A 16767-nucleotide genomic window follows, 5' to 3' on the forward strand; every position below is an offset into this window, starting at 1 on the left:
TAACACAAACATCTCACACTAACTTCGAGCATTGCATACTGAATTAAAAAACAAAATATTCTACAGTAGTGAAGAAATATATACACACGGATTCAGAAAATATCTCCAAAATAATAAGCAGTGAAGGAGGTCATTCAGTTAGCAGCTCTATTCGTCTTCCGAAACATATGCACAGCCTGTAAAACGTCACATTTCGGCAATAATCGCCGGACGTTCTCTAAAAATGAATGGTCGAAGACCCTCAATTTTTATAAATCATCTTTGCAGTATATTTCATATTTGTGGACAATCTAAATATTAGATGCTTAAAAAAATAAAACTTGTTTTATAACCTTGACCACAAGTCTGCATTTCTGATAGCTATTATGTAAATATTTAGTAACATTTATTGCGCATTGTAATATTTATAAGTATGTGGTAACTATATACATAGCATTGCTGTAACTTTTGTGGAAGCTATTCTATAAATTTTAATTTTACGCTCAATAAATGATCATAACTTAATTAAATGAAAACTTATACTCTTTCATTTACTTTCATTTTTTCAAAAATTAAATTATTTTAATCTAAATATATTTTCTTGAATATATGGAATATAATTGTCGGAGAGCTTAAATTATACCACCACCTACTAACAAGAAATATGGTTGTCCTAACTGATTTTCAATTTTTAATATTTTGTATGCAATGCTATTACTTTTAGTAATATTAAATCTATCAAGTTGCTTAATAAGATTCGCATAAAAATTAAGAAATTTTTATCTGATCCAAAATGTTGACTTATACAAATAAAAAAATTTCAGACTTATCTGCCAAGATTCAAAGAACTTCAATACAAAAACCTAGAAAAGAATTAATTATTGGTTAATATGTCAAAATAAACTGCAATTTTTATTAGAATTTAATGGAACAATGTCGGAAAAATCTCAATTCTACAATAAGCAAATGAAATCGTTAAGCAAGTTCTCTCAACGTCAGTGTCAATTCTGCAATATTTTACTAGAACCGGGGCCCATCTCGTCTACTCCCTCCAAACAAATTCTAAGCGAAGGAGAAGAGCAGGGGAGGAGAAAGACTCCAGCGACGGAATTCCATCTTGCTCTCACGGTTCCAGAGATTAAAATATTTCTCGCCGGCGGTGACCAGACGTTTCCGACGCCAGTTCCCGGAAAACCATTTCCAGCCCAGAAAACCACTTGCGGGAACTCGAGGTAGATGACAAATGGGTTGCGTCCTCGGTAAGCGACCCGCCGCCGCTGGCAGAGAGACCGCCGCTGCCGGCCGCTCTCCGACGGTCTCGGACAACCCCCGGATCCCGTCTTCGCCCAGGGACCCCGCCGTGTGGCCCGCCTGGCTCTCTGCCGCCGCCGGCGACGCCCTCCGCGGGTGGTCGCCCCGCCGCGCTGACGCTTTCCAGAAGCTCGCCAAGGTTTTCCCTTCCCCTGCTCCCAACCTCTACTATTCATCAAGAACCGATTTTTATCGATTTTTTGGGGGTAATTTGTTGAATTTTGCTGGGTTTATGGGGCATGTAGATCGGATCGGGGACGTATAGCAACGTGTACAAGGCGAGGGATTTGGAGACGGGGATGATGGTGGCGCTGAAGAAGGTGAGGTTCGAGGCGGTGGAGCCGGAAAGCGTGCGGTTCATGGTGAGGGAAATCGCGGTGCTGCGGCGGCTGGATCACCCCAACGTGGTGAGGTTGGAGGGGCTCGCCACCTCCCGCGTCTCCGCCGCGCTCTACCTCGTCTTCGAGTATATGGAGCACGACCTCGCCGGTCTCGCCTCCGCCCCCGGCGTCCGCTTCACCGAGCCCCAGGTACTATTTCTAGACTTCTATCTAGTTTGTTAAAAGAAAGGCCTTTCCCTTATTCGAATCTCTCTCTCTCTCTCTCTCTCTCTCTCTCTCTCTCTCTCTCTCTCTCTCTCTCTCATCCCCTGAACACTGTTCTGCTGTTTTATTGGTTTTGTTGGAGTTGTTTGCACTTCTAGTGGGAGTGAGAAGTTTGGACTTTTGAGCAGAAATCTGAGACTGGATGTGTTGTATCCATCATATGGTGAGATAATAGGATGTAGAGAAAATTAGGTAATTTTAAGCTGAAAATTTGTTATAATTGATGTGCATTTGATCAATTTTAGTTAATTTTTCTCCACTTGTCACAGTAATTGTCCAGTTGTTTATTATATATTCTCTGCAAGAAATCCTTGTGGTTAAAGACCAATGTTATGCATTTCTGAATTCCAAAGTAGATTTTTTTTTAAAAAAAAAAAATTTCTGTATATGGAGAGAAGCAATTCATCTATTCATCAACATTTTTTATAGCTATTTAACTGTGTTTTTATGCGTGAGATGCAAGCCTGAGCTTCTCTATTAGTTCATCTTGTTAATGTAGGTTCCTTGTACCTTGAATTTCTTATCTCGTATCATTTGGACAGGTCAAATGCTACATGAAACAATTACTATCTGGTCTTGAGCATTGCCATAGCAGAGGTGTCTTGCACCGAGATATCAAGTGCTCGAATCTGCTTCTCAACAATGAAGGAATGCTTAAAATAGCTGATTTCGGACTAGCTTCTACCTTTGATCCTAACCACAAACAACGCATGACTAATAGAGTTGTTACGTTGTGGTATCGTGCCCCGGAACTTCTATTAGGTGCCACTTATTATGGCGTTGGTGTCGACCTTTGGAGTGCCGGCTGCATATTGGCAGAGTTGCTTGGAGGGAAGCCAATATTGCCTGGACGAACAGAGGTGTTTTCTTTTTTCATGCTCAAAAGCATTGTCATATTAATATTTAACTGTAACAGCATTCTCTCCAACTTATTTTCAGACTTACAGCAAATGTTAGCATTCTGTTTTTCCTCTTCATGACCACCACTCCTAGTTTATGGCTAAACTTCTTCTCTTACTCCCTCATTTATTGCTATATAGATTTTCTACATGCCTCTCAAGGTCCATGAGTTGATCGCTATCATCTCACGTTTTTATGTTTTTACCAAAACTTAGAACTGTTTTTCATTCTAAGATGTCATAACCATTTTCGTGCTCATTTAGGTGGAACAATTGCACAGGATCTTTAAGCTATGTGGAACCCCTTCAGAGAAGTACTGGAAGAAGTCAAAATTGCCCCATGCAACTATTGTTAAGCCACGGCAACACTACAAGCGTTGCATAGCAGAAACCTTCAAAGATTTTTCAGCATCTGCGTTGTCTCTCATTGAAACGCTCCTTGCAATCAACCCAGATGAGCGAGGCACGGCAACTGCTGCTTTGAACAGTGAAGTGAGTATCTCCTTTATCTGCACCCTTTGCTAGATCGAAATTTTGATACATTAAATTTCTCGAGTGCTCGAGTCATAAACATTAGCCAGAATGCTTGCCATCTCTGATGGGAATTAATAGATGATATTTCCAGGCTATTCATGTTTGTTTTTAACTGGTCTTGGCATTTGCTCCAGTTCTTCACCACAAAGCCTTATGCCTGCGAGCCATCAAGCTTACCTCAGTATCCTCCTAGCAAAGAAATGGATGTGAAATTGAGGGATGAGAAGGCCAGAAGGTAAGCATCTCTTCTCTTGTACATAGATCATAATACAATAGTTTCCAACTGATAATGAACTTAATTTCTTTGTGCTTGACAGGCAAAGAAGGGTTGACAGGAAAGGAAACGGTGATGTTACAAGGAAAGCCCGCATCCATCATCGGCGAAGCAGGGCAGTCCCAGCACCAGAGGCGAATGCTGAGCTGCAAGTTAACTTAGATGTACATTCTAACCAGTTCTTTATTTCAATTCCTTTTTTCTTGCGGAATAATACCTTTTTGAAAGTAATCAAATAGTGTAGCATTGCATTATTACTACTATTTTTCAAAGCCTCGGTTCATATTAGGCCAGTCATGGCAGCTGTTTGGAGTCAGCTAGCCATACCAGAAAGGGAAACCCGATCTAGGTCTCTCTCTCTCTCTCTCTCTGTGGCCCATGGCTTAGAAATCTCAAGTCCACTTAAGGTAAACGCATGTCATGGTATTGCAACTTTTAAGCTTTCAATTCACATTAAGCCAGTCATGATAGCTGTTTGTAGTTAGATCATAATAGCAGGAGAAGTCCCACTAGAAAAAAAGAATCAAGAGAGGAGGAATGGAGAATACCTACAGATTAAAATATAGTTTGGCATTTGTAAAGTTTGTTACAAGAAATCCAATTGGTGTTACCTTATTTAGTGAGCTAGGTAGTCAATCATAAAAATTAGAGAACACATTTCCTACAACACAACAGTGATAAACCATCTTGCTTTAATTAAGTGTTAGTCTTGAATTTCGAGGATCACAAAAGTCAGCTCTCAGTTGTGGATTTACTGAAACTTCTGTATATGATCTGTTTTCATTGCCTTTAACAACTTGTTTTGATTTCCAGCGGAGGAGGCCGATGACTTGTGCGAACGTCACGAGCAAAAGCGAGAGGTTCCCTCCTCCGCACCAAGATGGAGCGGTCGGGTTCCCATTGGATGATCCACGCAATGGAACATCATCCTTCATTGTAGCAGATGCTTCTTTTGATTCATCATTCTTTGAGGCAATAGAAAATTCTGGTGGTGCATTGCCAGGCAAGAGTACTGCCAGAAGGAAGAGTACAAGTAAAGAGGAACATCAATTGGCTCCTTCCCATTCTTTGATGAGATCGCTCAGGCCATCCTCTATCGGGCTACTGATGGATCTCAGAAGAAACACAAGAATCCATAGAAGAACCAAAGGAAAGGAGTTGGAAGTTTTTGGTGCTGGCGCTTGAACAGTTCCTTGTATTGGATCTTTCTAGTTCTTCTCTCTCTTAGACATGCCATTCTACTCTATCCATTTTCTTCTTCTTCTTCTTCTTTTTTGATTTCTGTACAGTATTGAGGTTCAGATGCAGTATGCCAAGATATAATAAAGGAAGGAATATGATCCTTAGTAGTGACAGAAAATTTCTCTAATCATTCCTGATTTGTTTTATTACTTTGCAATGCTGCAGCAGCTTATTCCCTAATATTTAGAACATAAGAAAGTTATCCAGTAATCTATAAATTTATTGGATGATTCTTGAATTTTTCGCAGCTTATTGAGAAAGATTTCTTGAATAATGATTCTCTGCCCATGCAGTGGTGCAACTCGGAAACTTCCACCCTGCCCCATGAGATGAGAAATTGTAATCGTAACGCGTCGCTTAGAATTGCAACAAGATAATCTTTTACTCATTAGAGTTTGAGATGTATAAATTAAATGTTGCATGTGTGCACTAACCACTAAGAGAGTAGAGCAAGGAAGGGAATAAAGCTACTTTGTAATGAGAGTGGTGACAAATTTCCTTTGACAAAGTGACTTGATTCAATTAGAGCCTTTCAAGCTTAGGACATGAATGAACTAGGATTTCATGCTTGCTCAACCTATTCATTGAGTTCAGCTGCACATCTGACTCCCTCCTCCACCAGGACCTAAATTTGGATGAAACAATATGGGAAAAATTTGAATCACTCAAGCTGACTCAAGGAGATGTACACTGCTGGCTTCATATTTAAGTAGTCTAAAACATATTTCTTAGCTGGATTCTGTTATGCACTTATCTGCATGGGGTCAACATAGAAACAAAATTTAGTTCAAACAAACAATTTGTTCTTTTAACAAAGAAATTTAGCAGATCTTCTGTCTAAATTTAGAACTTCATTGGATCCCAATGCCCCTCAAAAGGAATTGTTGCCCAAAGATGGTCACCCAAGAGGGGGGTGAATTGGGTGTTTTAAAAAACTTTTTGACTAATTTAAGATTAAACCACACAAATATATAAACTAAAGCAAGGATAAAGGGATAAGAGAAGACAACCACAAGCACACGGTTTTATAGTGGTTCGGAGCCTTCACTGCTCCTACATCCACTCCCCAAAGCGCCTTTGGGTATTTCCACTATAATCCAAGATTACAGTACGGTAGTTTTGCGAGTTCACTACCCAACTCGTTGTTTTACACCGGGCTCACAACAAACCCTAAACCCCCAATTTCTCTTAGGCTTGGGACGCCTTTCCCTTGTTCCAAGTCCCTTGACTTGAACAAGCACCACGATAAAAGAGTGTACAAAAGAATATAAAAGCTCTAGAAAGCAAATATAGCACTTATGAACAATGAAACCCGGAAGAATCTTTTTGCCGTTGGAAGCGTGGGAGATGTTGATTCTTCCAAGGTAGACCGCGTAGGGTTGAGTGTGAGCTTTGATTCCCGAGCGCGCGAGAGTGGTTGAGCTTGAAATCACTTGGGAGACTTGAAAGTACTTGATTTCCTTCCTTGGATGCACTCACTCCCTTGAGCTTTTCTTTCAAACTTCTCTCTTGAATGATTTTGCTTTGGGTTGGTGAAGAGTTGTTGAGAACCACTTAAGAGGTCCCTTTTATAGCCCAAAAAGCAAATATAGCCGTTAGAGACAAAAAGAGAAGGATTTGAAATTCAAAATCAAACCTGAAAAGCTGTCAGTCGCGTCCCAGGCGCTCCGGGGACGTCTCCGCTACAGCGAGAGACGTCTCACCTACAGGATTTTACTTTTTACTTTATCTGGGGTCGACTCGGCACTTTACGGGGACGTCTCGCCTTGTCTGTGCTTTTTGAGTGGGGACGACTCCGCTTCTTTGGGGACGACTCCGCTTCTTTGTCTCCGAAAAACTTGCCCTCTGGAATTCCCTGAGAGAGTCGTCTCCGCTCTTTCAGGGGACGTCTCCGCTTGTGTCCACTTTATGCGTGGGGACGACTCCGCTATCTCAGAGTCGACTCCGCTTCCTTATCACCGCAAAAACCATTCTCTGGAAAACCCTGAGAGAGCCGTCTCCGCCATCTTGGGGACGTCTCGGGGAGTCTCCTTTTTGCTTGCGGGGACGACTCCGCGTACAGCGGGGACGTCTCGCGCATATCCCTTGAGAAACGTCTTTCTGCCGCCACTGAGAGAGTCGACTCCGCTTCTGAGAGAGTCGACTCCGCTAACGCGGGGACGACTCGGCAGGTGCCGGGGACGACTCCAAGTGTGCCAGTTCTTCCTGTTTGTGCCAGAGACGTCTCTGAAACTATCAGGAGACGTCTCGGCTGTCCCTGAACTTTTTCTTTAGCTCAAAATATTCTTCAATAAATTCATAAAAATTGTGGGAACTTGCCTAGACATTTCTTAACAATTTTCTAAGTAAAACACATGAATTCCTCAATCGAATTGTTAAGATATAATGGAATTTTACTCTAGTGTTTTGTATTCATCAAAATCCATTAGGGGGTCAACAATCTCCCCCTTTTTGATGATGACAAAACACTGAGTATATGCAAAATTTGAAATTTAAACATATACACAGTATTGATCAGATATACAAGTATAATGTTTTGATTTGAACTAGATACGATGTGCATCACTTAAATTTCCTTGTGCATAGGATTGATCTTTATAGTTCTTAAATGATTTTATCATATGAACTGAATTTGAATCAAGTTAGAATGATATATTGATGCTGAAGATAATTTAAAAACTAGATTCTTTTTGACTCCCCCTTTCTTTTCCAGAAGGGCAATTATCTTAAAATTAATATTCTTCAATAACCATATTCAATATTTATTCTATACCCCCCTTTCAATATCCATATTTTTCAATATTCATATTTCAATATTCTATTCCCCCTTACAATATTCTACTCCCCCTTTTTGTCATCAACAATGAAGGGGACAAATGATACTCAAGGTGTGACATTCATATTACTCCCCCTTTGTTTGTGGAATTCATTTCATACTCATCGTTTAGTTTAACATAGTTATCACAAGATGTGCTCCCCCTGTTTCTTTGTATCACACAATCAAACACATACACAGAATTGGCAATGTACACAAGATTTTAAAAAGAAATTGTATTCATTCATATGTCATTGTAAGTCTTTGAAGTTAGTACATAAGAGTATTGATTTCAAGTACAAAAGGAAGAGTCATAATAAGTATTGATTTCTAGTACAAAAGTGTTTCACAATGGCCTAGGATTTACAAAAAGAAGATCCTATAGGATATCCATCATCGGCGTCGTTGCTCATGGGGCATTGTACTTTGTGCATAAGCCTTACAGGCTGCATCTATGAAGCCATTGATAGAATCCATGAGAGTCTTAAAGTGATCTCCCTGTGACTTGTGGAAACCTGCCACAAGTGCTTCAAACTCTAAGGTTGCCATCTCAATTCTGCCTCTAAGTTGGGCAACTAGGGTGCCCACATTGCCATCTGGCTTTGTCAACTCTTTGAGACTCTCGGAAATGGCCTTCAAGCTGTCTTTGAGCTCTATCGATCTGAATGTTTGGGTGGCACCTACCCCAACTATTTGCTGCTCTGTGGCTTCAATTTGAGCTCTAATTTCCTTCAGCTCTTGTCTGATGGGGGCCAGCTCTGCAGTCATCATGGATCTCATCTCCTCCCTCATCTGCTGACAAATAACAGATGCTAAAGTGTGCATCTGCTCCTCTGATAGGAAGGAGGTCCCACTGACTGGAGGAGGTTGTGGCATGGATGTGGAAGGTCCAGCTGAGCTGGAGGGAATATCAGGGATGTCCATGTGGCTAGGTGGAGGAGAGTGATGGTCAGGCTCATGATGTGGGATTTCAGGCTCTATGGTTTGTGCTTTTCTTTTTGGAACCTTGACCCACGACCCATCTATCTTGTGAAATTCCATTCTTCTCATTGAGCCCTCATTGTAATAATCGGTGTTTCTTAGGGCCTTTGCAGGTTCATTTGGTGGAATGGGAACCTTGAAGTGTTTAAATATTAAGGTAAAGATCATGCCATAGGGTATACTAAACCTAGAATACCTATGACATTGGGCAATGTAATTTAGCATGAGTCTAGGGAGGTTTAGGGGGATCCCTAGTAGGATATGGTGCATTATGACTAAATCACGCTCCGAAACAAAATCGAAGCGACCGGTTTTGGGGAATAGGACCCGATTGACAATGCTTAAAAGAAGTCTCATTTCTGCATTTAGGTCCTGGGAGTAGACAACATCAAGAGGGCCGCAGTCCTCTCTTCCTAGAATCAAGTTTAGGGCTATTTCCCTTTGGGGATGTGAGGTCGGTGCCTCACCGTCCTTAGGAATTTGTAGGACAGTGGATAGGACATCCTCATTAATTTCTACCAATGTCCCTCGGACATATGCAGTGTACCCTAAGTCCCCTAAGGCCATATCACTAAACATTTCTCTAACAAGGCCGGGGTAGGTCGAGATTTTGAGGGTGCAAAGGTGCTCCCACCCTTGGGCTCGGAGTCTCTCTCCAATAGAGAACCCCTCATGATCTAGAAAGGAAAAATCGATGTGCCTGCCAGTCGTGACTGTGCGATTTGCACAGGAAATCGTCGTGGTCGGCGGAGCAACCGGAGGACGCGGAGGGTTCTTCCCGCCGTTCCTCGCCGTCGCCCGCTACTCTAGGTCGCCTCCCACGGGTTGTCCTAGCTTTCTTTGGTGCCATGGATGCTAGGGTTTGCGATTTAGGGCAAATGGAAGCTAGGTTTTGAAGTGGAGAGCAAGTGGAGGCTAGGGCTTTCCGTTTTGGTCGGGAATGAGGGAGAAAGCTCGAGTCGGCTCGAGCGATTTCGACCTATTTAAAAAGCCCTCATTCGGTCCCCGAGACGTCTCCGCCACTAAGGCGAGACGTCTCCCCCTGGGGGGACGTCTCTGCGACTTGCCAGAGACGTCTCCGGCACAAAAAATTTCAGACTGCAGTTCCAGATTTTTGTTTAATCACCCTAATCAATCGTGATTTCTTTTGATAGACACAGAGTGAATTTGTTTGTGATCCTCCCCCTTAATAATACATCCTATAATGATTTGATAATGACTTTTAGATTATTAAGATTGAAATGAGGAATGTTTGACCAAATTTCGAATACCCATGTTATAGGCTCTGAAAATATCTCTATGAAGAGTCCAAGGGAGGGTAACCATCCTCCGGAAAGTCAAACAGTTCGTCATTTAGTTTAGATGAATTCATGTTTTCACGTATGTTTGCCTTGAGGTGGGTTACTAGTTCGAGTAGCAAAGTAAAGCAATACAAGTTCACTTCATTTGCTAGGATCATACAAGCTCAACGCATTCCTTAAGAAATTGAATCTATCTTTACAAAGGGGCTTTGTAAAGATATCAGCTAATTGATTTTCAGTACATACATATTCAATCATCACATCATTTTTCATCACATGATCCCTAATAAAATGATGCCTAATCTCTATATGCTTTGACTTAGAGTGTTGAACAGGATTTTTTGTTAAGTTGATTGCACTTGTATTGTCACACTTAATTGGTATATTGTCCATTTTAATACCGAAGTCTTCAAGCTGTTGCTTAATCCAAAGAACTTGGGCACAACAGCTTCCAGCTGCAATGTACTCAGCTTCAGCTGTGGACAAGGCAACTGAATTTTGTTTCTTGCTAAACCAAGAAACCAAATTGGCACCCAAGAATTGACATGTCCCACTTGTGCTTTTTCTGTCGAGTTTGCACCCGGCAAAATCAGCATCGGAATAAGCAATTAAGTTTATGTCAGACTGTTTAGAGTACCATAAGCCTACATTAGATGTCCCTACTAGATATCTAAATATTCTTTTAACAGCTTGCAAGTGTGATTCCTTAGGACATGCTTGGTATCTAGCACACATACAAACACTGAATAATATATCTGGTCTACTAGCAGTAAGGTAAAGTAAAGAGCCTATCATACCTCTGTACAATTTGCAGTCTATACTTTTACCTTTTTCATCCTTATCAAGCTTGCAACTTGAGCCCATGGGTGTGCTGATTTCTTTTGCATCCTTCATCTTGAATTTCTCCAACATTTCTTTGATATACTTGGACTGACTGATGAATATGCCTTCCTCTGATTGTTTTATTTGCAGCCCAAGGAAGAAGTTGAGCTCACCCATCATGCTCATTTCAAATTCTCCCTGCATAAGCTTGGCAAACTCTTGACAAAGACTATCATTAGTAGCACCAAAAATTATATCATCCACATAAATTTGTACAAGCAATAAGTCATTTCCTTTTCTTTTAATAAAGAGGGTTTTGTCTACATTTCCTCTCTTAAATTTGTTTTCAATTAGAAAATTACTTAATCTTTCATACCATGCCCTAGGAGCTTGCTTAAGTCCATACAATGCTTTATGCAATTTATACACATAATCTGGATGTAAGTGATTTTCAAAACCTGGAGGTTGTCCTACATAAACTTCCTCCATTATATAACCATTTAGAAATGCACTTTTTACATCCATTTGATAGAGTTTAAAGTCCATGAAGCATGCATATGCCAAAAGTAATCTAATAGCTTCTAATCTAGCAACAGGAGCAAAAGTTTCATCAAAATCTATTCCTTCCTCCTGATTATATCCTTTGGCCACTAGCCTAGCTTTGTTTCTTATTACTATTCCATCTTCATCTAGTTTATTTCTATACACCCACTTGGTGCCTATAATTGAAACATTTGGGGGTCTTTTCATTAGAGTCCAAACTTCATTTCTTTCAAATTGGTTTAATTCCTCTTGCATAGCGTTCATCCAATTATCATCTTTTTCAGCTTCTTCTAGTGATTTAGGCTCTATTTGTGAAACGAAAGCAAGATAATTACTAGTGTTTCTTAGAGAAGATCTAGTTCTTATACCTTGTGAAGGATCACCAAGGATTAGATCCTTTGGATGACCATGTGCATACCTCCATTCTTTAGGAAGATCTTGATTGTTTGATGGAGGTTGATCTTCTTCATCTTGCTGATTTGTATCTTCCTTAACCTCATCCTCATGTTGTTTGTCTTGTATGGAGAATTCCTTGATTCGGTCTTCAAGTATACCTGCATCAACATCTTCTTCTTTTCTAGAAGAATCTCCATTAGTTTCATCAAAAACAACATGAATGGATTCTTCAACAACGAGAGTTCTCTTGTTGAAGACCCTGTATGCTCTACTAGATGAGGAATAACCTAAGAAGATCCCCTCATCTGATTTGGCACTAAATTTACTGAGATTGTCCTTTCCATTGTTCAAAATAAAACATCGACAACCAAAAACATGAAAATAACTTATATTTGGTTTTTTGCCTTTTATCAATTCATATGGTGTTTTCTTTAAGATAGATCTAACTAAAGCACGATTTAAGATATAACATGAGGTACTTATTGCTTCAGCCCAAAAATACTTTGGTAGATCCGATTCGCACAACATGGTACGAGCCATATCTGCGAGTGTGCGATTCTTCCTTTCTACCACCCCATTTTGTTGGGGTGTCCTAGGTGCCGAGAAATTGTGATTGATACCATTTTCGTCACAAAACTTTTCAAAGTGTTGATTTTCAAACTCGGTACCATGATCACTCCCAATTGCTTTTAGCTTAAGATTGAGTTCATTTGAAACTTTATTATGAAACTTGATAAAAGCGGGAAAGGACTCATCTTTGTGTGCAAGGAATGAAACCCATGTAAAACGTGAAAAATCATCAACAATGACAAGACCAAATTTCTTACCCCCTAGACTAGCAGTTCTAGTGGGTCCAAACAAATCCATGTGAATTAGTTCTAAGGGTTTTGACGTTGAGACTATGTTCTTAGACTTAAAAGAACTTCTTGTTTGTTTTCCTAATTGACATGCCGCACAAATTTTATTCTTTTCAAAGTCTATTTTCGGTAGTCCTTTGACTAGATCCTTTGTAATCAATTTAGAAATTAAATCCATGCTAGCATGCCCTAACCTACGATGCCATAACCAACTAGTCTCATTGACTTTAGGATTCATGGCTACAAGACATTGGCCATCCTTCATGGTGAGATCATCAAGATCTACCATGTAAACATTTCCATGCCTATGTCCTGTGAGTATGATCTCATTATCAATTGGACTACTAATTATGCATAGTGACGATTCAAATGATACTTTAAAGCCCTTGTCACAAAATTGACTTATACTTAATAAATTATGTTTCAGTCCATTAACTAACAATACATTATCAATAAATGAGGAGGATGATATGGAGATTTTACCGACACCAATGATTCGGCCTTTAGCATTGTCTCCAAATGTGACTACTCCTCCTTCTTTTGATTCCAAGGTGACGAAGAGACTCTTGTCACCGGTCATATGCCTTGAGCAACCGCTATCAAGATACCACATTCTCTTTTTATTTTCGGCTGCAAGGCATACCTGCAAAATGATCATGTGAAGCTCTTAGGTACCCAAGTTTTCTTGGGTCCTTCGTGGTTAGTGTGATTGGTTCCCTTAGGCACCCATACTTTAGTTATGTTTTTGGCTTTCACAAATGTACTCTTGTTAGTTTGGATTTTTCTTTGAATACAAGAGTAGACTTTATGTCCAGTCTTTCCACAATGAAAGCATGTAGGTTTTTCAGTTTTTACATCTTTCGCTTTTACAAAGAAATTCTTTAGATACTTTTGTTGTTTATTAGTTTTATAACCTAATCCGGCTTTATTAAAAACGGCTCTTTGATTTGAAAGAATGAGATTTAATTTTTCAGAACTTTGTGTGAATTTTTCAACAATTGGTTTGTACTTATGTACCTCATTCTTAAGATTCAAATTTTCTTTGACTAGTTCTTCCTTATCTTTTTTAAGAGATTCAACATTTTGTGCAAGTGAGGTATTAATATCGAATAGGGATTTTAATTTTAGATTTAATTCCTTAATTACTGTTTTTCCCTTTTCATTTTCAATACTAAGTTTTGAATTCTTAATTTCTAGGTTAGTAGTATTAATATTTTTAACGCTCTCCTTTTCAATTAATAGGTTTTCAATGTCTTCCTTTAGTTTTTGATTGGAGGCTTTTAATTCTTTATTTTTTGCTCCTAACATACTACAATCACCCATAAGTTCTTGAAAAGCTTCATACAATTCTTCTAAAGTAAAATTTATGGTTGGGTTTTGACATACCTCGTCGTCCTCGAACGCCATGAAGCATAAATTGGCGGTCTCTTCCTTCTCTTCCTCGGAGGATGATGTGTCACTATCATCCCATGTTGCCTTCAATGCCTTCTTCTTCTTCTTTCCAAAATACTTGTTTTGTTGAGAGCATTCGGAACGAATGTGTCCCGGTCTCTTGCAATCATAGCATATGATTGGATCTCTTTCTTTTTCCTTTTCTTTTTCCCAATCATTTCTACCTCCAAATTTCTTTCTTGGGAAGGGTTTCTTCCTTCTCATGAATTTCTTAAACTTCCTAACTATCAACCCCAAGTCCTCATCTTGGCTTTCTTCTTCACTCCCACTGCTCTCTTCTTCACACACACTTGAGGTAGCCTTGAGTGCGATTGTCTTTTTCTTCGGCAACTCTTCTTCATGTTGCTTCATCGTGAGCTCATGCGTCATCAATGAGCCCAAGAGTTGCTCTAGCCCCAAGGTGTTGAGGTCTTTGGCTTCTACGATCGCCGTGACCTTTGCTTCCCATGCTTTTGGCAAAGACCTGAGAATTTTACTCACAAGTTCCGAGTTAGTGTAGGATTTACCCAAGCTTTTTAAACCATTAATTATATCCGTAAAGCGTGTAAACATGCATGTGATGGTTTCATTGGGTTCCATCTTAAACAACTCATATTTGTGAACTAGAATGTTCACTTTGGACTCCTTGACTTGATTTGTACCCTCGTGGGTAACTTCAAGCTTATTCCATATTTCCTTAGCGGAACTACATGTGGAGACTCTATTAAACTCATTTGCATCTAAAGAACAAAATAATGAGTTCATGGCTCTAGAATTGAGTTGAGCCATCCTATCATCATTCTCATCCCAATCCTCTTCAGGTTTGGGAACTCGAATGCCATTAACTATGTGTGATGGTTCTTGTGGTCCCTTGACTATAACCCTCCACAAGGCATAGTCTTGTGCTTGAATGAAGATTTTCATTCTAGTCTTCCAATAGGTATAATTTGTCCCATTGAAGAGTGGAGGTCTATTGGTTGCTTGCCCCTCGGCAGGAACATTGTTAAAGGGTGTTCCCATCTAGATCTTTGGCTAAGACGGTTAGGTCTTTCAAGAAATATAAGAGCACCTGCTCTGATACCACTTGTTGCCCAAAGATGGTCACCCAAGAGGGGGGTGAATTGGGTGTTTTAAAAAACTTTTTGACTAATTTAAGATTAAACCACACAAATATATAAACTAAAGCAAGGATAAAGGGATAAGAGAAGACAACCACAAGCACACGGTTTTATAGTGGTTCGGAGCCTTCACTGCTCCTACATCCACTCCCCAAAGCGCCTTTGGGTATTTCCACTATAATCCAAGATTACAGTACGGTAGTTTTGCGAGTTCACTACCCAACTCGTTGTTTTACACCGGGCTCACAACAAACCCTAAACCCCCAATTTCTCTTAGGCTTGGGACGCCTTTCCCTTGTTCCAAGTCCCTTGACTTGAACAAGCACCACGATAAAAGAGTGTACAAAAGAATATAAAAGCTCTAGAAAGCAAATATAGCACTTATGAACAATGAAACCCGGAAGAATCTTTTTGCCGTTGGAAGCGTGGGAGATGTTGATTCTTCCAAGGTAGACCGCGTAGGGTTGAGTGTGAGCTTTGATTCCCGAGCGCGCGAGAGTGGTTGAGCTTGAAATCACTTGGGAGACTTGAAAGTACTTGATTTCCTTCCTTGGATGCACTCACTCCCTTGAGCTTTTCTTTCAAACTTCTCTCTTGAATGATTTTGCTTTGGGTTGGTGAAGAGTTGTTGAGAACCACTTAAGAGGTCCCTTTTATAGCCCAAAAAGCAAATATAGTCGTTAGAGACAAAAAGAGAAGGATTTGAAATTCAAAATCAAACCTGAAAAGCTGTCAGTCGCGTCCCAGGCGCTCCGGGGACGTCTCCGCTACAGCGAGAGACGTCTCACCTACAGGATTTTACTTTTTACTTTATCTGGGGTCGACTGGCACTTTACGGGGACGTCTCGCCTTGTCTGTGCTTTTTGAGTGGGGACGACTCCGCTTCTTTGGGGACGACTCCGCTTCTTTGTCTCCGAAAAACTTGCCCTCTGGAATTCCCTGAGAGAGTCGTCTCCGCTCTTTCAGGGGACGTCTCCGCTTGTGTCCACTTTATGCGTGGGGACGACTCCGCTATCTCAGAGTCGACTCCGCTTCCTTATCACCGCAAAAACCATTCTCTGGAAAATCCTGAGAGAGCCGTCTCCGCCATCTTGGGGACGTCTCGGGGAGTCTCCTTTTTGCTTGCGGGGACGACTCCGCGTACAGCGGGGACGTCTCGCGCATATCCCTTGAGAAACGTCTTTCTGCCGCCACTGAGAGAGTCGACTCCGCTTCTGAGAGAGTCGACTCCGCTAACGCGGGGACGACTCGGCAGGTGCCGGGGACGACTCCAAGTGTGCCAGTTCTTCCTGTTTGTGCCAGAGACGTCTCTGAAACTATCAGGAGACGTCTCGGCTGTCCCTGAACTTTTTCTTTAGCTCAAAATATTCTTCAATAAATTCATAAAAATTGTGGGAACTTGCCTAGACATTTCTTAACAATTTTCTAAGTAAAACACATGAATTCCTCAATCGAATTGTTAAGATATAATGGAATTTTACTCTAGTGTTTTGTATTCATCAAAATCCATTAGGGGGTCAACAGGAATGCTTTCAAAATCCAGGAGAAAACCTTGGGAGCACGATGAAAATAGAAAATTCGAAGAAGAAGAATTCGAAGAAGAAGAAGAGCAGAATTTCGGTGTACATCACCCTATGTGCGACATTATAATGGCTGATA

General features: G+C 40.5%; 1 protein-coding gene and 1 long non-coding RNA gene across 2 annotated transcripts; one reads left to right on the plus strand and one right to left on the minus strand.

Moving 5' to 3' along the window:
* The first annotated feature begins 1060 nt into the window (after positions 1-1060).
* Positions 1061-4962, plus strand: LOC103708088 (putative serine/threonine-protein kinase At1g54610). The gene is made up of 7 exons (XM_008792861.6): positions 1061-1429; positions 1536-1820; positions 2438-2755; positions 3059-3286; positions 3463-3563; positions 3646-3766; positions 4416-4962. Exons 1-7 carry the CDS (start codon positions 1223-1225, stop codon positions 4785-4787), a joined length of 1632 nt encoding a protein of 543 aa, XP_008791083.5. The 5' UTR covers positions 1061-1222; the 3' UTR covers positions 4788-4962.
* Positions 4963-14645: 9683 nt separating this feature from the next.
* LOC149753595 (uncharacterized) lies at positions 14646-15929 on the minus strand. The gene is made up of 2 exons (XR_016400131.1): positions 15830-15929; positions 14646-15758 (listed from the first exon to the last, which is right to left on the minus strand). It is a non-coding gene; the product is annotated as an uncharacterized LOC149753595 (long non-coding RNA).
* Positions 15930-16767: the final 838 nt, after the last annotated feature.

This window comes from Phoenix dactylifera, chromosome 4 (genome assembly GCF_051530095.1).
Source record: "Phoenix dactylifera cultivar Ajwa chromosome 4, Ajwa_hap1_PhDact_Kaust_v1.1, whole genome shotgun sequence".
Taxonomy (NCBI): Eukaryota; Viridiplantae; Streptophyta; class Magnoliopsida; order Arecales; family Arecaceae; genus Phoenix; species Phoenix dactylifera.

Bases quoted from the DNA above. Each gene is read 5' to 3' on its own strand.
- LOC103708088 (XM_008792861.6), top strand. From the start codon at position 1,223: ATGGGTTGCGTCCTCGGTAAGCGACCCGCCGCCGCTGGCAGAGAGACC. The intron at 1,821-2,437 runs GTACTATTTCTA...TCATTTGGACAG, and splicing joins TCCGCTTCACCGAGCCCCAG to GTCAAATGCTACATGAAACA. The intron at 3,767-4,415 runs GTACATTCTAAC...TTTGATTTCCAG, and splicing joins AGCTGCAAGTTAACTTAGAT to CGGAGGAGGCCGATGACTTG.